At 54.1% G+C, this 20295-nt stretch overlaps 1 protein-coding gene across 2 annotated transcripts in view; it reads left to right on the top strand.

Moving 5' to 3' along the window:
* Positions 1–1086: 1086 nt before the first annotated feature.
* TMPRSS6 (transmembrane serine protease 6) overlaps positions 1087–20295 on the top strand; it is a 44102-nt gene continuing 24893 nt past the window's right edge. Inside the window, exons 1-6 of one of the 2 annotated variants that reach the window (XM_016939109.3) lie at positions 1087–1297; positions 7377–7579; positions 12246–12379; positions 13797–13864; positions 14421–14605; positions 14916–14957. In XM_016939109.3, coding sequence (XP_016794598.1) covers positions 7378–7579; positions 12246–12379; positions 13797–13864; positions 14421–14605; positions 14916–14957 — 631 coding nt within the window. In that variant the 5' untranslated portion in view covers positions 1087–1297; position 7377. Of the gene's footprint in view, positions 1298–1362; positions 1462–7376; positions 7580–12245; positions 12380–13796; positions 13865–14420; positions 14606–14915; positions 14958–20295 lie in introns of those variants that run through there. The other variant, XM_016939110.3, reaches the window with a different exon arrangement.

The following is a 20295-nucleotide window of genomic DNA, read 5'->3' as shown; positions in this document are numbered from 1 at the left end:
TAATCCCAGCTACTTGGGAGGCTGAAGCAGGAGGATCATGTGGGCCCAGGAGCTCCAGACCAGCCTGGCAACCCAATGAGACCCTGTCTCTGAAAAAAAAAAAACAAGAGAGGCAGATGAAAATTGATTTTAATAATACATTTTATTTATCCCATGATCGCCAGTGTTATTTCAACATAAAATCAATATAAAAATTGTTATCATGTTGGTTGACATCCTGTTTGCACTTGGCCTTGGAAACCTGGTGTGCGTCTCCCCTGTGCAGCTTTTCTCAGTTCAGACTGACTCAAGAGCCACGGGTGACCAGCGGCTACCGTCATGGACAGCACAGCACTACGGAACCAGGTAGGAATTCATGCTGCTTGCGGTCGCTCATGCCTGTAATCCTAGCATTTTGGGAGGTCGAGGTGGGTGGAATCACTTGAGGTCAGGAGTTCGAGACCAGCCTGGCTAACATGGTGAAACCCCATCTCTTCTAAAATTATGAAAATTAGCCGGGCATGGTGGTGGGCGCTGTAATCCCAGCTACTCGGGAGGCTGAGGCAGGAGAATTGCTTGAACCCGGGAGGCGGAGGTTGCAGTGACCCGAAATCACACCACTGCACTCTAGCCTGGGTGACGGAGTGAGACTCCATCTCAAAAAAAAAAAAAAAAAAAAAAAAGAACGAGGTAGGAATTCAAATAATTCCCAGCTAAACAGAAAATAGCATCAAACCCCACCCCTGCCTCCCCTTTCTCCTCTCCAGTCCCCAGAGTATATGGGCCCAGCCTCCTTTTCTCTCTCTCAGGCCAGCAGCTCCTTTAGTCTTGCCTGTCCAGATAAGCACCTGGACTCACCCTTGTGAGCCCCTGCATTCACCTGCACCGGCCTCTGCACAATCCCCAGTCCTTGGCCGTCCCTACCTCATGCTCTCGGGGACCAGGGGCTGTAACCAGGCAGGCATGTCACCAGGCAACGGGCCTCGGGGGAGAGCTCAGATCTCCCGCACCTGCCTGCCAGCCTCTGGGGTGCCCATGCGAGGGTGGGGGAAGATGGGGCGGGGCAGGCACTGCCTTCTCCTACCTCCTGCCTGTTTACCTGTACTTAGTCACAGTGCCGTCCAGGACCCAGCAGGAGGAGCTCCATGGAGCCTGGGGCCACAGGCCACAGGGGACAAGGGCCAGACACCCTGGTCATGGCTCTAGGCCATTGATCCAGCCTGGGCTGGCTGGGTGGGGGTGGGGAGGCCTTGGCCTGGACAAACAGAGGCTCCTGAGGCCTGCGTGCAGGCCCGGCACCTATCCGCCACTCCCAAAGGTAAGCGGGGGCCTCCAGGACAGGGGACTGGGATCTATAAATGACCTAGTGACAGTGTCCACCCTAAGAGCTGGGCCTGGCTCCCTGTGGCCTGAGCCACCTACCCTGCTCCGAGGCCAGGCCTGCAGGGCCTCATCGGCCAGAGGGTGATCAGTGAGCAGAAGGTGAGGGGCCCACAGAGCTGGGGAGGGGAGGGACCACGCAGGGTGACACCAGGTGTGTGGACAGGCACAGCATCAGTGCTGGGTGGTTGGTGGCCTGGGATTCAGGTGGCAGGGACAGGAGGAAGGGAGAGGCCACCCTACCCCTGCCTCGCAGGACTGGACATGCTGCCCCCTCCATACCCAGTACCCCACCTGGGCCTTCTGGTGTGGGAGACAGGCCCGGAGCCCCACATTGCACCTGTGTACTGACTTAAGCCCAGGACCCTGGGCTCACAGGCTCAGAGTTGGCATGTATGTGTGTGTGTGTGCGTGTGTGTGTCTGTGTAGGAAGAGCGTGCATCTGTGAATTTTTGTGTCATGAATAGATGTGTGTATATCCCTCCGCGTGTCTCCATCTGTGTACATCTGTGGGTCTGTGAGTGTGTTTATATGTGTGGAAGGGACCCCCACCCAGTCCCCCACACTCTCAGGACTCTAGGGCCTAATGGTTTCACTGAAAGATGCCCCTATGGCCCTAGCCCAGAGTCCCTGCTCTGCTCTGCTCTGCCCTGGCTGAGGGACCTCAGGTAAGTCATGTTACCTCTCTCTACCTCAGTTTCCCCAGCCATTAAATAGAGTCAGCAAAGTATGCACCCCAGGCTGTTGGAGGCTGCAGTGGAGTTTGCAGCACTGCCCAGCACAGGGCTGGCACATGGTAGGAGTTCATACGCAGCAGTTGAATCCGGATCTGCATTGCCGGGGGAGTCGCGGCCCCACCCCAAGGAGCTCAGCCTCCAGCAGGCAGACCTGAGACCCTCCAATGGCCAGAAGGGCAGGAGGGAGTGAGGAGCAGGTGCCAGGGTGGGGTCCATGGTGCTCAGAGCTGGGGGACTGCTTCAGGCCCCTGTGGCAATTGGAGCACAGTCCCCGCTTCCAGGAGCTCAATGTGAGGGACAGAGAGAGTGCCCACAGGTGAGCTGCACATCGCGAGGGGCAGCCGCCCCTTCTAGGGCACTCTGGCAGAGCTGCGAAGAGGTGAGGTCTGAGCTGAGGTGACAGGGGCTGCATAAGAACTGGCCAGGTTGGGAGGTGGGGGCCCAGGCAGAAGGAAGAGTGTGGGGACGCCTGGCCGTGAACAAGCACTGACAGGGCTCAAGGTCCACGAGAGCTCTTGGTGCCGGCTGGCTGCTCTTAATCCATAAATGTTTGCTACCATCCCGTTGTTAAAATTTCTCACCAAGGGAAGTCCAGTGTCCTTGGGGTGCGACGGGGAAAAGAGAGGGTGGGAAAAAAGGAGGCAGGAGAAGTTGGCCAGGCCACATATGCACACAGCACCTTGGACTTCTGTAAGGAGGAAGGAGCTGGGACCTTGTCATTCATTCATTTAACAATTACTGAGTGTCCGCTGAGTACCAGACTCTGCTCTCATGCAGCTTACAGACAGGGAGGAGGCAGATAAATGACATATTTGCATATCAGGCAATTTAGGCCTCTGTAATTGCTATAAAGAAAAATGCAGGAGAGACGGGAGTGCCCAGGGAAGGCCTCTCTGGAGAGGTGACATCTGACCCTTTGGAGGAGGTAAAGGAGGGAGCCACGAGGCCAGCAGAAAGGAAAACATCCCAGGCCCAGCAAGGAGCAAACCTCCCATTCAGCAAAGAGGACAGGAAAACTGAGACCCTGGGTCTTTAGGGACTGTGTTCTAGGTGGATGGAAGCCGTGCGAGGCTCGTGGGCAGGGCACATGGTGACAACACGCAGTGGCCATTGTGTGAGAACTCACTGGGTAGGGGGGTGCATGATTGGCTATTGCAGGAGTCGAGGTGACAGATGATGGTGGCCTGGATGATGGTGGGAGTCATGGGATGCCAAGAAGGGGCTGGGTTTTGGGGGCATTTGGAAGGTAGGGCCACAGGCTTTTCCAAAGGTGCTGGACCCTGGGAACGGGGGAGCCGTTGTATTACATGATAGTAAAGACAAGAGTGGCACCGTCATCTTCACAACTGTCCACTGCCCCTCCTCCTGCTGGGCAGGAAACCCAAGAGGATGGGAATGGGGTCTCTTAGAGTCACCATGTGCCACCCTGTCACTACCACAAAGCCTGGCACCAAGCAGGTGCTAGACAAAGATAGGGTGACTGAGCATTGAACCTGGGACCCCACAGGCCCACACCATTGTCCATGCCCCAGTGCCAGGCCTCATAAGTCCTCCTTCCTGGAGGCAGCAAGATAGAGAGAGAGCCCTGTACCAGGGGCCTAGAGACTTGGCAGTTTCATTCACTCATTCTTTCTGATCCTTCACTCATGTGACGGGCTGCGTGGCGTTCCATGGGGAACCCCAGGGGTGAGCAAGATGCTGGCCCTGCCTGTTCTGTAGGGGACAGAGGCAAGACCCAAAGCCAAGGCATATTCTTGATCTGATCAAGGGCTGCCCAGGGGAGGGGGCAGCTTAACTAGCCCGGGGCCCAGAACCCAGTGCCCGGCAGGTGGCCTGGTAAGAGTTCCCCACAGTCCAGGCAGGGGGACTCAGCTGCACAAAGGCAGGGTCTCGTGGGCCTGGGGCACCATGTGCATGATGGAAGTTATAGCCACGAGGAGGGTGGACAACAGCCTGGCCATGGAGGGTCTTGGATGTCGCAGCAAGGGGTTTGGATGATAAGTGGCTGGGAGCTGTGAAAGGATCCTGAGCAGGTGAGCGATTGAGCTGGGGAGGGAGGATGCGCTGGAAGACGCAATGGAGGCAGGGGACCTAGTGCGGAGGCCGCCCCAGGGGTTTGGGTGGGAAGTTATGACGAGCCCGGGGGAATTAATTTCCCACTACCGCCATTTGGACCATGGCTTGGGTTTTTACAGAGGGTTTCCTGAAAATGAGCCTCTCTGTGCTGCTCAAAGTCCTCCCAGATGGATGTGAGGGGCATTTAGAGGGAGGCAAAATCCGCATAGAGAAGGATGCCTGGCTTGGAGGATGAGAGGGGAGGGGAGGCCCACCAAGCACCCCACCATGAGCTGCCCCTCTTCGGGCTTCCTCTAATGGACCCACGACCTGCTCCGAGCCTCAGTTTCCCTCTCTTTACACTGATTATCTGAGAGGTAGTAGGGCTCAGTGATCAGGGCGTCACTCTGAAGTCAATCTGCTTGACTTTGCAGCCTGGCTGTGCTGCTGACCAGCTGTGTGACCTTAGCCAAGCTGCTCAACCTCTCTGTGCCTTGACTCTCCCATCTGTAAAGTAGGAGTGATCAGAGTACCTGTCCCCACAGGATCTGTGTAAGGCTTACATGAGAAAGTGCACATAAAGCAACAGAGACAATTGAAATAAATGTCACCTGTTATCACCTCTATGCCCCCGAGTCCCCATGGCTCTATGACTCATCCCAAAATAGCTCCTTTGTGATCCAGACTCAAGAGTAAAACAGGGCCAGGTATGGTGGCTCACATCTGTAATCTCAACACTTCAGGAGGCCAAGGTGAGGGGATCGCTTGAGGCCAGGGGTTTGAGACCTGGTCTCTACAAAAAATAAAACTATAAAATTAGCCAGGTGTGCTGGTGCACCTGTAGTCCCAGCTACTTGGGAGGCTGAGGTGGGAGGATCACTCGAACCCAGGAGTTGGAGGCTGGGGTGAGCTATGATCGTGCTACCATGCTCCAGCCTGGGTGACAGAGTGAGATCGTGTCCCTTAAACAAAAGGGGTGCGACGGGAATATGGTGTCCTCCTCTGGCAGAGGGAGGGGACGAGGGACTGAAAGAAGGGCAAGGAGCCAACCCATCACCTGGGATCTTCCCAATCCAGCAAACCTTCTCAGATTTTGAGGACAGCCACCTCAGTCAGAGGTGGCCAGCCCAGGACAGACAGGCAGCTCTGCGCTGGGGACTCAAACCTGCCATGTGGCCTCATGCAAGAGTCTCAGCGCCCTGTTACTGGTCTGTTTCTTGCCTGTTTCTCACTAGGGATGCTGTGAACATTTGAGGAAGTGGGCGGGGCTGTCCCACCCATTGCCGGACATTTACCATTTACCATTTACCATTCCCTGGCCTTGGCCCCATAAAAGCCAGTAGGGCCCACTCCACATGCAGGAATGTCCTAGCTTAGTTGTGGAGGGGGATGTCATGCCCAGTGAGGGTCCCCTGCAGTCCCTCCCTTCCTTGTATCTGATGGGGGCCGCTCAACAGAGTCACTGTGGCTTGACACCAAAGACCCTTAGCTGGGAACGATGCCAAGGGGAGCTGGAGGGAGCCAGGAAGCTGGGAGAAGGGCCAGGGCCCTTCACATCCACCTGGGAGGACTTTGAGCATTACTAAAGAGCCCCGTTTTTGGAAACCCACTGTGTAAAATCCCAAGACACAGCCCAAAGGAAGCCCCGCCTGCATCTGGGGTGCATTTTATTTATTTTTTTATGTTTTTTTTTTTCTCGAGCAGAGTCTTGCTCTGTCACCCAGGCTGGAGTACAATGGCATGATCTCAGCTCACTGCAACCTCCCCTGACCAGGTTCAAGTGATTCTCCTGCCTCAGCCTCCCGAGTAGCTGGGATTACAGGTGCCCACCACCACGGCCGGCTAATTTTTGTATTTTTCATAGTGACAGGGTTTCACCATATTGGCCAGGCTGATCTCGAACTCCTGACCTTAGGTGATCCACTCACCTCAGCCTCCCAAAGTGTTGGGATTACAGGCGTGAGCCACTGCACCCGGCCCTGGGGTGCATTTTAAAGCTACACGGTATTTATGGATATAGTAAGAGGAGATGAACTTCGCAGTAGTCTGGAGCCCTTGCTCTCCTGGTGGGTGGGTCAAAGGCTTTCTCTGTACTGTGGGGAAACCTGCCTCAAAGGCCAAATACATTGGGATGTTTGCTTGAAAGGGTCTCAAAATAGAGTTGGAACCCTGGAGCGTGGAGAGGGGTGACATTCAGTTGCTATTTAATCATGATTTGTTAATTAACAGCTCATTTATGGGAGGCATCTTAGATTCGTGGAAAAAGCAGGGAGTCAGACATCTAGACTCAACCTCTACTTCCCTGCTGTGTGATCTTGGGCAAGCGGCTTAGCCTCTCTGGGCTTCAGGGTTTTTTTAATCTGTAAAATGCGTCTGGGAGTGAATGTCAGGTATTCAAATCACATTGGGAAAATGGGGCTAGGAAAAGCCCTAGACTGAGTTAGTGCTAGAACACTCTGGGTCTCAGTTTCCTTATCTGTTCAATGGGTGCAGAACTGGAGGTTTAAGTGAGATAAAGCAGGTGAAGTACCCACGTGGTGTGGGCTGGAGGAAGAAAACATGGGACAATGGTTCCACATCCCTGGGTGACCTGAAAATTAAGTGTGAAATGTCTCATGAGGGCACGAAATGAATATTAGTTTTTGTTCCCTTCCTCTGCCACAAGACTTTGAGAGCAGAAAGGTGAGACAGACGGTACTCTGTGAAGGAAGGCAGGTCCCCGGCCCAGCGCAGTGCCTGCTTAGGGGATTCTGGGGTGGGGGCTAAGTTCATGGACTGTGTGGACGTGGTGGGAAGCTCCGTGAACCAGAACCAGGAGCAAGAAACAGCATTCCTTGCGTGGATGGGAAATGAGGGCAAGAGGTCAGATGTCTACAGAAGTCTGCACCCCATGTACTTCAGTTCTGTCTGTGGGTGCAGCCTCTAGGGAGGTGGGTGTTTAGGTACTGAGACCTCCGTCTGTCCTCTGACCATAGGGCAGCCAGTGGGAAGCAAAGGTGGGGTTCTTGAGCCAGACCCAGTCCAGCTCTGGTGCGAGCTGACCTGAGATGCACTTCCCTCCTCTGCGAGCTGTCTCGGCACCCACTTGCAGTCACTGCCGCCTGATGTTGTTACTCTTCCACTCCAAAAGGCAGGGAAGTCCTGCTTCTGTGCCCCACCGGTGCTCAGCAGAGGCTCCCTTGCAAATGCGAGGCTGTTTCCAACTTTGGTCTGTTTCCCTGGCAGGATGCCCGTGGCCGAGGCCCCCCAGGTGGCTGGCGGGCAGGGGGACGGAGGTGATGGCGAGGAAGCGGAGCCGGAGGGGATGTTCAAGGCCTGTGAGGACTCCAAGAGAAAAGCCCGGGGCTACCTCCGCCTGGTGCCCCTGTTTGTGCTGCTGGCCCTGCTCGTGCTGGCTTCGGCGGGGGTGCTACTCTGGTATTTCCTAGGTAACGTTGTGGGACCGCCTGGGAGAGGCACCTGGGGAGGACTTGGGGTGACTGCAGCAGGCACAGCAGGACAGGACTGGGTTCCAGGCTCAGCTGTGCTTAGCATGTTGCTGTGTGACCTTGAGCAAGTCACTTCTGCTCTCTGGGTCTCCCTCCCTGTCCTGCCAGCTGGAGATGCTGTCACACCCTGACTCCAGGTCCTATGGCTCAGGTCTGCTTCCTGCTTGGGCAAAGTGCCCCAAAGCTCCCCACCAGGTGGGGAAAGTGGGCCCTCCTAGCACCCAGTTCTTGTGAGCCAGCCAGCCCACAGAGCATAAACGTTGCCTTCCCTTGCCTGCAGTCCTCCTGGGTTGCCCCTGAGGCTTGGAGCCAACCCAGCCCTAAAGAAGGAGGCCCAGAGGCACCGATGGTACCTGGTACCAATTAGTGCCTCTGCTCACTTGAGTCTAGCCTAGGTTCTCCTCTAGGGTGGGGACCACAGCTCTATCCCCTCTGGGTCTCCAGGGTCCAGCATGAATGGGGGACGGAGCAGGCAGCTGGAGAGCAGCCAGCCTTGGGGCCCTCTGCCACGTCCTTAATTATGGCTGGCCCCTCCCTGATGTCACAGCCCTCAGTCAGTCCCCTGGTGCCCGGGGAGCAATTGGCCTGTGCTCTGGGCCCATTCATCCAGGCCTCCGTTCATTCATTCATTGAATAAATGCTCTTGAGCATCTATTATCTTTCTCTAAGATTGATGGAGTCTCTCCTCTTCCTTCTGCCTTTGACAGTGGGAAGTAATGGAGAAACCAAATCGGACTGTGCCTCTACACTGTACACTGTAGAAGGCCCATTCATTTGTTCATTTACTCAGTGCCAAGCACCTCCTGTGTGCCAGGTTCTGGGGATAGCCCCTGTCCTTGTGATTTAGCCAAGGCATCAGACCTGACACTTACGCTAAAGCATAGCATTGTGCTGGCACAGAGGAAGCTGAGGGCTGGGAAGCCACGGGAGGGACAACCCAGATGCCTGCGTGATCAGAAGCATCCCATTAAACATCCTGCAAAGGATAGCTAGTGCTCTTACTGGCTGAATCTCCTGGTGGAATTCCAGGCCTGTTGAAAGCAACCTGGGGACCAACTTTGTAGCAGTGGAGAGAAATCCACGTAGGCCTAGATCCAAGGGGGTCAGGGTTGGGAGTGTCTGGAACCAGCATCTGGGAGTGACACTATTGGGAACCCCAGGTCTGACACTGGCCTGCTTGCAATGACTTATAGTGATTCTACCCAGAGTTGAGCAACGCAGGCAGTAGACGCCATGTGCATTTCACCACCAGCAGGAAGCCAGTGCCCCAGATAGCACAGGGCTGTGGGGGCCTCCTCAGGTAGCGGGCTAATTAGTCTACAGGGTAAACCATGGGGCACTGGGCTGGAGGGCCAGGAACTCACCTGCCAATTATTTCTCTTTGCAGAGGAGTTTAATTCTCCCTGATTATGCTCCTGGGGTAAATCACCCCCACCCCAGGAGAGGTGCTCCATGGGGCTGAGGACCCAAGGGGTGAGTGCTCCCAAGCCTCTGCTGGGGGAAGCCAACTCCCCCACAGAGGGATTAAGGGTTGAAGGAGGCACTTTGGGAGCTGTTTGAAAGACTCCTCCCGCCTTGACCAGGCTGTGCTCCTGGGACTGGGTGCTGGGCAAGGAAGTGGATCAGAGACACGCCCTGCCCTGTCTGGAAGAGGAGGTGCACAAGTGACCAGTGACACTGGAGCAGGACAGGCCCCAAGCGAGGAGGACAGCCTGGCCCGAGGAGAGGGTGTGGCTGGCTTCCTAAGGATGGTAGCAGGACCCTTAATACCACCAACCATATTTCCTGGGTCCTTTCCCTTTCCTGCTCTCCCAGGCAAGAGTTTTATGTGTTCTCAAGCCCCCAGCACCCGCCTGCCCCTGTCTCCTGCTTCAGTGAGAAAATAAAACAGCTTAGAAGAGAAGCCCCATATATGTTGGCCCACCTGCCCTCCCGGCTGCATCACATGCACTCCTCCTGGGACCCCGATCCCGCCCCCTCTGCCCACACAATGGCCCAGCACCAGCAAGGACGCCCTCTCTCCCCCAATGTCCCCTGGGGTGCCTCCCCCATTTCTCTGCTCCTTGAAGGAGCTGTCAGTCCACACACCCAGTCTCTCTGTGCCCTTTCCAACCTGGCTCCCTCTGCCCCCCAACTCCAATGGCCATTGTCAAGCTCGCCAACATGCCAGGTTGCTAAATCCAATGTCCACTTCTCAGTCATCATTGCACTTGACCCGGGGGCTCACCCCCACCTCCAGAAGCCCTTTCCTCCCTAGACTTTGGGCCGCCACCGGGTCCTTTCCGCTCAGCAGGTTGCTTTTTCTGTGTCCCTGCTGATGGGGGGGACTCTCCTTTCTCTCTCCACCCACTTCTTTCGTGATCTCATCTGCTACCCTTAGCTTCAAGTGCCCTTTATACCCTGATAACACCCACATTTGCATTTCTAGCCTGGGCCTCTCCCTTGAGCTTGTCTCTAGAGCTGCCCCTGCTCTTCCTCTTAATGTCTAAGGAGCATCTCAGACCCCATGCTTTCAGACCATGAGGTCTCTGCATAATTTCCCCCAGACCTGTACCTCCTACCTCCCAGTCCAAGACCACTTCTTTCTGGCACCTTCCCCTTACTCCTTTCTTTCTTTTCCACCCAGCCCCACTTTGCCAGCAAACCCGGTCATCTCTAACTCCAAAACACATCAAAAGCAGCTGACACCAATCACTTCCCACCCTCTCCTCTGCCACAGCTGGGGCCAGGCTCTGTCCCCCTGGACATCTCTCCCCTGGAGCCCTGCAGGCGTGTCCTCGATGCTCTCCCTGCCACTGCCCTGCCTCCTTAGAGCCTTTCTCAACAGCAGAGGGACCATTTGATAAAGCAAACGAAATCCTCTAACTTCGCTGCTTAAAACCTCGCTTGGGGCCAGGCGCGTGGCTCACGCCCGTAATCCCAGCACTTTGGGAGGCCGAGGCAGATGGATCACCTGAGGTCAGGAGTTCGAGACCAGCCTGACCAATATGCAGAAACCCTGTCTCTACTAAAAATACAAAATTAACTGGGCGTGGTGGTGCATGCCTGTAATCCCAGCTACTCGTGAGGCTGAGGCAGGAGAATCGCTTGAACCCTGGAGGCAGAGGTTGTGGTGAGCCGAGATTGAGCCATTGCACTCCAAGCTAGGCAACAAGAGCGAAACTCTGTCTCAAAAACAAAACAAAACAAAAACAAAAACAAAACAAAAAAACCACCTCCCATTCCTCCCATCTTACCCAGGGTGAAAGCCGGCGTCTTCCCAGGCCTGGCAAGCCCTACCCAGCCTCTCCCCTTCCCCATCTCATACCCTCCTGCTGTCCTGTTGCTCACTCTTTGCTGCTCCTGAAACACACCAGGGCTTTGCACTTGCCCCCGCCTGGGACATTCTTTCCACAGATGTACATCACCTTCTTCCCTGACCTCCATACTGCAGCCCGCCCCATGCCCTGATTTCCACCGCACTCACCACCTCTAACCTGCTATACACGATGTGTGGTTTACCGTCTGATTCCTTGCTAGTCTACAAGCTATTAAGGGCAGTTTCTTCTTGATAGTTCTGTTCGTTGTTTTGCTCATATAGTCCCAAGTACTTTGGCTCAGTTCCTACACATAGCAGGCTCTCAAGAAGTATTTACTGAGTAAATGAATAGGGGTGTAAACCAGGGCTGTGAGTCTACCCTCTTCACTTCAGCCAAAATAGCCTTTGCAAAACAGAAGTCTGATGACATCATTCCTGATTTTAAACCTTTCATGGTTACCCTTGTTCATCGGGTAACGACCCAATGGGCCCTGCCCTGCGGAGGCCACAGCTCCTTGCTGCCCCTCCCCGTCTCTGACTGCTCCAGCCAAACAGGCTTTCAGCCCGGGTCCTCACCATGGTCCCCGTGCTACCGGCCCCGTGCCCCATGCTGCTCCCTCTGCTGGAAGGTACTTCCCTCCCTCTTCTCTTACCAATTTACAGTTTCCCCATCCCTACATCTCAGCTGGAGGGTCACTCCACTCTGGCCTAGGCTGAGTGTCCTCGTCACATCCCCTCAACAGCACCGTGTGGCACTGCTCCCTGATGGCACTGCCCACAGACAGATGCCACATGCTGTGTGGTTGCCAGAGCCACGCCTTTCTTACCCACCACTGTCAGCTTCACGAGGGGAGGCACATCTGTCTGGGTTAACTGGCGTACCCCATGTAGTAGGTGGTTAGCACACGCTGTGGGATCCCTGGGTGACCTCATGAGTGGAAGGATGCCTAGTGGTGGTGACCCATGACCTTGGCCTCCTGGGCCTATGTGGATTTCCTGGCCTTCATGTCACTGGTGTCCTGGACTGGTCACTGTGTCAGCCTCTCCCTGGGAACCTGTAGGACACCATCCATCTGGGAGCCTCTCACCTCCCTGGTACCTTGCAGACAGTTTGTCATCCAATAAACTTTAGATGACCATGATGACAATGGGAGTGACAAAGATGATGATGATGACGTTGATGGTGCCGTGGAGACCCAAGACACTGAGGCTGAGCTGAGGGTGTGGGTGGCAGGAGAAGGCATGGAAGAGACAGGAGCCTTTCCCACCCGCTTCCTCCACTAACCCTGATGGTTCCTTCCTGGGCAGGGTACGAGGCGGAGGTGACGGTCAGCCAGGTGTACTCAGGCAGTCTGCGTGTGCTCAATCGCCACTTCTCCCAGGATCTTACCCGCCGGGAATCTAGTGCCTTCCGCAGTGAAACCGCCAAAGCCCAGAAGATGGTAGGAAAGGATTTGGGGGCTGAGAGGGAGGGAATGTGGGGGTGAAAAGAGAGGGGTGGGGTCTGATCACATGGAGCCAGTTGGTCAACCCATCTGGAGCATTCACGGGGACCACAGCCCTGCTCCAGGCACCATGGAAGCAGATGAGGTTGAGGGTCATGGGAAAGTTAGTGGACGCTTGGGTCAATCGCACTCGGATTAGATCCTGATCATGCCTCTTACCAGGGGTGGAGCATGACCTTGGGAAAGGTCCCGCAGTGCAGCTGACACTATTGAGGGCCCAATCCTGCCCTTCTGTTACAGGATGGTGGCCCACTCCTGCCCCTCCGTTACAGGACGGTGGCCCGCTCCTGCCCCTCCGTTACAGGACGGTGGCCCGCTCCTGCCCCTCCGTTACAGGACGGTGGCCCGCTCCTGCCCCTCCGTTACAGGACGGTGGCCCGCTCCTGCCCCTCCGTTACAGGACGGTGGCCCGCTCCTGCCCCTCTGTTACAGGATGGTGGCTCACTGCACGGAGGCTGGTCTACTGCCTGCCACTCTCAGGCTACAGGACCACTGCCCAGCAAGGCAGGCCAGAAGTGCCAGGGAGTTATTCCCAGGAGCAACCCTGAACCATGAGCACTGGAGTGGGTGGATCAATACTGCAGCTTCTTTGGCCCTGGCAGGAGGAATAGTTCACAGAATGTTCCAGGCTGTCTCCCAGAGATGCCCTATTCGGCTGAGCTCAGATGCTCTCAGCTCTACACTGCGCATTCATGGCCCTGTGTTGGTTGCCCAGTTTCCAGTCTCTCCCTCCCAACTACTGTTTCCCAGAATCACCTCCAAATAAACCACTTGCCCCACCTTGTCAATGGAGGGTCTGCTTCTGAGGGACCCAGCCTGAGGCTGCCCGTTTCCTCCTCCATGAGGTAGGGGTGATAACAACAGGACCCGGCTGCAGATTTGTTGTGGGTTGCAGTGAAGTTGAGATAACATGAACACTATTCCCACGCTGTGCAAATGCTTAAGACCCTGTAATCCTGCCAGCAGCGCTGTAGTTGGAGATGTGCAAAAACTACCCATCAGAGCTGCTGGCTTGTCCCAGGCCATGAGAGGAGGTGCAGAGGGGACCCAGGAGCTGAGTGGGGTTTCTCAGAGTTGAGGAGTGACTTTTGGCAAGGGGCAGAGGGGTCATCAGCAGTGCAGGTGGAGGTGAGAGTCGGGTGTAGTGGAAACAGAAAGAAGGGGATGGGGTGTGAGATTCATGCATGCCCCGGCCCGGCCACTCAGCACTGTGTGACCGTGATCAAGCCTGTCCACCTTGGAGAATCATGCACGGCGCGGGGCTGCCAGTAGGAGCAAAGGGCACCTCCAGGTAGGAAGTGGGCCTGTCTGCCCTGCAGAGGGTCCCAGGGGCTATTGTCTTCCCTTCTCACAGCTCAAGGAGCTCATCACCAGCACCCGCCTGGGAACTTACTACAACTCCAGCTCCGTCTATTCCTTTGGGTGAGTTGTCCTTGCCCCGACCAGCTCCTGCAAGAAGCTGAGATTCAAAGAATGGGAGGGGCCTCTGTAGGCTTCTGATGCAATGCCTTCATGTTTCAAATGGGGAAACTAAGGCATAGAGAGGGAACTTGGCTTCCTGCATGTCACCCTCCCTTCACTGGGCTCATCTGTAGAATGGAAACACGGGTGTGATAGGTTTGCACCAGACAATGACTGTGATGGCTGATCAAGGGCCTGACACCATCAGGCGAGGCGATGTTGGAGGGGCATGGGGTTAAAAGCATTGGCTCCAGGGCCCAACTGCCCCGTCCACATCTGGTTCTGCTACTTGCGGCATAGTTTATGAGACACAAGTTCACCTCTCATGCCTCAGTTTTCTCATTCGTAAAATAAGGATTATGAGAGCGCCTCCTTCAGAGGTCGCTAGGAGGCTTCTGCGTGAAGACGGACAGCAATGGCTGGGGTGCGGAAAGTGCTCGATGTGCATGAGCAGGGGTGGAGCTGGGGCCAGACCTCAGAATCCTTCCCTGGCCTCTCTCACTTCTGCCTGCCTTAGGGAGGGACCCCTCACCTGCTTCTTCTGGTTCATTCTCCAAATCCCCGAGCACCGCCGTCTGATGCTGAGCCCCGAGGTGGTGCAGGCACTGCTGGTGGAGGAGCTGCTGTCCACAGTCAACAGCTCGGCTGCCATCCCCTACAGGGCCGAGTACGAAGTGGACCCCGAGGGCCTAGTGATCCTGGGTCAGTACTGGGAGCGGAAACGTGGGGTTGGCCTCATGAGGTTGGGGGAAACAAGCTGTGGTGTGGCCCGGGGAGGCTGCCTGCCAGGGCTGGGGTGCTGTCAGGGCGGGCCCCCCAGGAGAGCCCCCCAGGTGAGGTAGCAGTGCCATTGCATTCAAGGAGCCAGGACGGAAGGGTGGGATGGGGGCATTTAGGGTAAATCTCAGACAAGGCTGGCTCCAAGGGTCTCCTCTAATTTTATTTTCATTGTATTTTCCTTTCTTTTTTTTTTTTGTTCTTGTTTATTTGTTTGTTCATTTCCTTTTATCAGAAGCCAGTGTGAAAGACATAGCTGCACTGAATTCCACGCTGGGTACGCTATTTTTTTTTCCCCTCCCCACTTTCCTTTTGAGTTGGCGTTTGTCTTGACTTTGTTGTGTATCAGGGGGACACATGGCTTCTGTTGTGTGTGCAGGGAGCCCTGGCCAAGAGTCATCCAGGGGATGCCATGGTGGACTCAGCGATGTGTCCCAAGCAAGTCTTGGAGCCTGTAGGGGGAGAGGAGGTGGCGATGTGCATGCGTGTATTTGTGTGTGTCTTGTAGACGGGTGTGCATGCGTTCCTGTGTGGGTGTGAGGATGAGTCAGGTTTAGTGGTCCACGAAGGTGACTCTCCTCTATCATTGACTTCAACCTGCCCACAAGCTAGTTTCCACTGATGGTAGAAAATCATCTTGCCAATTCACGGTTTGTCAGTCACGTTGGTTTTAAAACTTGGTCTTTTGGAGGTAGCGGTGCCATTGCATTCAAGAACACTCCTTCCCCCTTTTCCTTTCCTTCCCAGTCAGGCTCATCAGCCCTCCCTCCCTACCTGGTGCCATATTGCTAGAGTCACCTTGCGTTTCTCCAAGCGGACCCACAATCTTTCAGCTGACCAGCACAGTCACCATGCTGCACAAGGCAGAAGGTGCTGTCCAAGTTGTAGTTTGTGTGAGTTATGCAGTGCACCAACTGGCTGCTGGACTCTATGGCCCCTAAATTCTCAGATTCCTCCCACACTATCTAGCGTTGTCACCCAGAGCCAAGGTGGGGGTGAGCGTCTCAACCCCTTCTCAGGGAGGGAGGCAGAGTTTAAATCCTTGTTATACCTTTCCTTACCTTCCCGTCTTCCCATCCTGCTGCTCAAATGCTTGCTTCTTTGTTGGATGGAGGTGATGAGGTCAAAGTACAGTTTTCAAAGAGGTGAAATCATGATTCTCATACAAGATAGAGCGACCATGTGTCAAATATTTATTTAGCTGATTAATGGGGGAAAGAGAAGAATGGTAAAGAATGCAAGAAACTGATCTATTTGTCTATCATCTATCTATCTATCTATCTATCATCTATCTATCTATCTATCTATCATCTATCATCTCTCTATTGATATCTGTCTGCTTGTCTATCTAGTTATCTAGCTAGCTAGCTGTCTATTATCTATCTGTCTGTCTCTCTGTCTCTGTCTGTCTAGCTAGCTAGCTGTCTGTTTATCTCTACCTATCTATCTATCTATCATCAATCATTAATGGAAAAAGAGAACTGCTAGAATAAGATTACCTAGTTAGATACAAACCTAGTTAAGGTCCTACCAGGCAAGAAAACTCAAACCTTTGGAGTTGTCTTTTCTAGTGTATTAAAATCATTGACAGCTTATTACAGTCTTCTGAAAGTTAACATCTACCTCTACAGAGTCTGAGGTTGATAATCTACAACCAATAGTAAGTCAGAGATATTACTCCTGAGAGCCTCAGGGGGACTTAATCAGATGATGCTTGGAGATCAGAGACTGGCTCACTGCAGCCTGGACACCGAGTCTGGTCCATTGCTGCCTGATTTTGTACAGCCCATGAGCCAAGAATGACATATATATATATAACAGAGTCTCACTCTGTCATCCAGGCTGGAGTGCAGTGGCGCGATCTTGGCTCACTGCAACCTCCACCTCCCAGGTTCAAGCAATTCTCCTGCTTCAGCCTCCTGAGTAGCTGGGACTACAGGTGGCTGCCACCATGTCTGGCTAATTTGTATATTTTTAGAAGAGATGAGGTTTTGCCATGTTGGCCAGGCTGGTCTCGAGCTCCTGACCTCAGGTGATCCACCTGCCTCCACCTCCCAAAGTGCTGGGATTATAGGTGTGAGCCACCATGCCTGGCCCCATAGGACAGTTTTCAATTATTAAAAAATATAAAAGTCAGCCAGGCATGGTGGCTCATGCCTGTAACCCAGCACTTCAGGAGGCAGAGGCAGGCAGATCACCTGAGGTCAGGAGTTTGAGACCAGCCTGGCCAACGAGCCGAAACCCCGTCTCTTCTAAAAATATAAAAATTAGCTGGGCATGGTGGTGCGCACCTGTAGTCCTAACCAGTCAGGAGGCTGAGGCAGGAGAATCACTTGAACCCGGAAGATGGAGCTTGCAGTGAGCTGAGATTGTGAGATTGTGCCACTGCACTCCAGCCTGGGCGACAGAGTGAGACTCCATCTCAAAAAAAAAAAAAAAGAAAGAAAAAGAAAGAAAGAAAGGAAAGGAAAAGGCCCTATGGAAAGTTATTTTTTCTCCTGTAATAGAAGTGCTATGTAATAGCCTCATGTTGCCTCATGCCTCTGTGTCCCCATGTTCCTGGCAGTTGTTCTGTAATTATCTGTGCTCAGTGGGTGTTCATTTCATGAATGAATGATTGAACAAATGAATGAAAGCATGAATGAGGAGACTGGTTCTGTGCATGTCCAGAGCACAGAGTCTCAGGGGGCAGAGATAACAACTCAAATCCTTGAAGTCGACTTTCTGAGCACTTCCTTCATGCCAGGCCCCATTCCTGCGCTGAGGACACCAGGATGACCGTGTCCTCACCCCTGCCCTCGGAGGAGCTTTAAGCCCCATGAGGGAGACAGACACATAAACAGATTCTCATAACACCAACTGCCAGTGTGAGAATAGAGGCCCCAGAGGCAGCAGAGAGAGGGAATTGTTCGTTCCAAAGCAGAAGAGGGGGCAAATCAAGAGCCTCACACAGAGTCCCAGATCTACAGGAGGGAGGGGTTGCTCCTGACTGGGGGATCCTGGAAGACTTCATGGAGGGGGCATCAGATTTGGGCATGGGCCGGGCGTGGTGGCACAAGCCTGTAATCCCAGCACTTTGGGAGGCCAAGTTGAGCGGATCACCTGAGGTCAGGAGTTCGAGGCCAGCCTGGCCAACATGGCAAAACCCCATCTCTACTGAAAATACAAAATTAGCTGGTCATGGTGGCCCATGCCTGTAATCCCAGCTACTTGGGAGGCTGAGGCAGGAGAATTGCTTGAACCCAGGAGGTGGAGGTTGCAGTGAGCCAAGATTGCACCATTGCACTCCAGCCTGGGCAACAAGAGCAAATTCCATTAAAAAAAAAAATTAGCTGGACATGGTGGTGTGCACCTGTAGTCCTAGCTACTCGGGGGTGGGGGGGGGCTAAGGTGGGAGGATCACCCGAGCTCAGGAGGTCAAGGCTGCAATGAGCTGTTGTGATCGCATCACTGCACTCCAGCCTGAGTGACAGGCTGTCTCAACAATAAAATAAAATAATTTTCAAAAGAAAAAGAAATTCAGGCATGGGGGTAGGCAGGAATTTGTCAGGGCGAGAAGAAGAAAGGGTTCCCTGAGCAGAGGGAATGGCAGGGGCAAAGGCTGGGGGAGGGGAACACCCAAGTCGTGTTCAGTTAATTCCTCCCAGCCCCGAGAGGTGCCAGGCTCCCTGAAGGTGTTTCTGATTAACAAGAGGTTAGCACACACCTCTCCACGGAATTCGTCTCAAAAAAAAAAAAAAGGGTAATTATTAAAGTGGCAAGAGCAAAGAATCTGCTTGGAGCAAGATTTAAAGAACACAAAACCCTAGGAAGAGCCAGCCATCTTTCCCCAGCTGCTGGTGGAGGCCCTGTCCCTTCCCTAGGCAGACATTGTTGTTCTCTCTCTGGGGAGGTCAGCTCCCCACTGCAGTCAGCACGGCCAGGGGTCAGGGAGAAGGGGCTGAGCCACAGGTGGCAGCATCAGAGCAAAGTGTATTCACCTCCATTCCCTTCCTGGTCCTCAGCACTGCCCAGAGGAGGTCATAGGACAGGGATTATTATTACATCCATTTGACAGAACTCGGAATGGCTAAGCCACTGGCCCAGACTCAGTTAACTACCCAGAGGTAGTGAACATCTACCTCTACAGAGTCTGAGGTTGATAATCTGCAACCAATAGTAAGTCAGAGTTATTACTCCAGAGAGCCTCAAGGGGACTTAATCAGACAATGATTGGGGACAGAGACTGGCTCACTGCAGCCTGGACACCGAATCTGGTCCACTGCTGCCTGATTTTGTATGGCCCATGAGCCAAGAATGACATCATCACACAGCTGATGAGTGTTGGTGCTAGGTGGGGAGGGTAGTGCCCCTCCCTCCCTCTCTCCAGTTCCCTCCCCATATACCCCCTCCCCTGGGGGCCCAGCAGATGGCACTAGCCTGGGGGGCCTGCCCTCAGGCTGACCAAGCTGACAGGGGGACCTTTGCTTGCCTGTGGCCTTCCAAAGAAGACAATTTAAAGCAGAGAAAATAGACTGAAAACTCAGGTTTTATAATTTCATGTCACCAGGCTGCTTCCCACATCCCAGGTTCATTCCTAAATCCCCACGGGCTCCTGGAAGAACATCAGGCTTCTGGTGAGGTTTAAATGAGACACTGGATGCTCCACGGGAGAGAATATGTTCACTGGCAGACCCTGGTGCCTAGATCGAACACACAGTCGGTGCACAGTCACTGTTTTGAATGAATGAATGAATGAATGAATGATGCAGGTGGTACTGCTTTGTAAGTTCTAGCAGTGCATCAGAACTTACGGATTAGATGGAAGAGCAGAGGCTCACTGGTGTGTGGGATAGGGGGGTGGGGTATGATGGTGAAACAGTTGTGAAGTGAGGCAGCCGTGAGATGGGCTAGGTCTGAGCCTCAGGCGGGGACCAGCTGCAGGATGAAAAGTCACAGGCCTTTCTCCCCAGCCCTACCTGCTCCGTCTCCCTCACACCCACCTGAGGAACCAGGCACTGCCTTTACTGAGCCCCTACCGTGCAAGGTGCTGTGCTGGGCATTCAAACGTGTATCATCCTACAGCCTCTGCTGGCGGCCCTGCAAGGGTGGTGTTATCGTCCCATTCTATAGATGAGGAAAGCAAGGCCCAGGAAAGATTAGGTGGTGGCTGGGCAAACCCAGATGTGTCTGGCCCAGGTCTGTGCAATGGACACAATCATTGAAAGTATCTCATAGAGCTGTCGTGGGCATTGAGTGAGACAGTGAGGGAAGGCATTCAGTTCAGTTTCTGGCCTGTAGCAAATGCTTGATAAGCACCTGTTTTATTCTGATGGCTTCACCATCATTAGCTCAAAGCTCATGTCCTCCCCCCAGGGCAGCCTACCAGACTCCTCCTTAGGGCACTCCCTTCTCTCTGCCGGAAGTGAAGCCCTCATCCCTTCTTCTCCTCATTGCTTGTGGCCTCGCTGGTCTCCAAAGCAGCCAGAGGAATGTGTGGTCCAAGCCAGCCCATGTCCAGCCTTGGCCAACCTTCTGTGGCTCCCTATGGCTGCAGGAGAAAGCAGCGCCCATCCTGGGAATGGCCTGGGCCCGGCCTCCCTGCCTTCAGCTTGTCCTCTAGATACACGTGCCCT

This window comes from Pan troglodytes, chromosome 23 (assembly GCF_028858775.2).
Source record: "Pan troglodytes isolate AG18354 chromosome 23, NHGRI_mPanTro3-v2.0_pri, whole genome shotgun sequence".
Classification (NCBI taxonomy): Eukaryota; Metazoa; Chordata; class Mammalia; order Primates; family Hominidae; genus Pan; species Pan troglodytes.
Note: the sequence above shows the minus strand (reverse complement) of the source record. Positions and strands in the feature narration are given on the sequence as shown.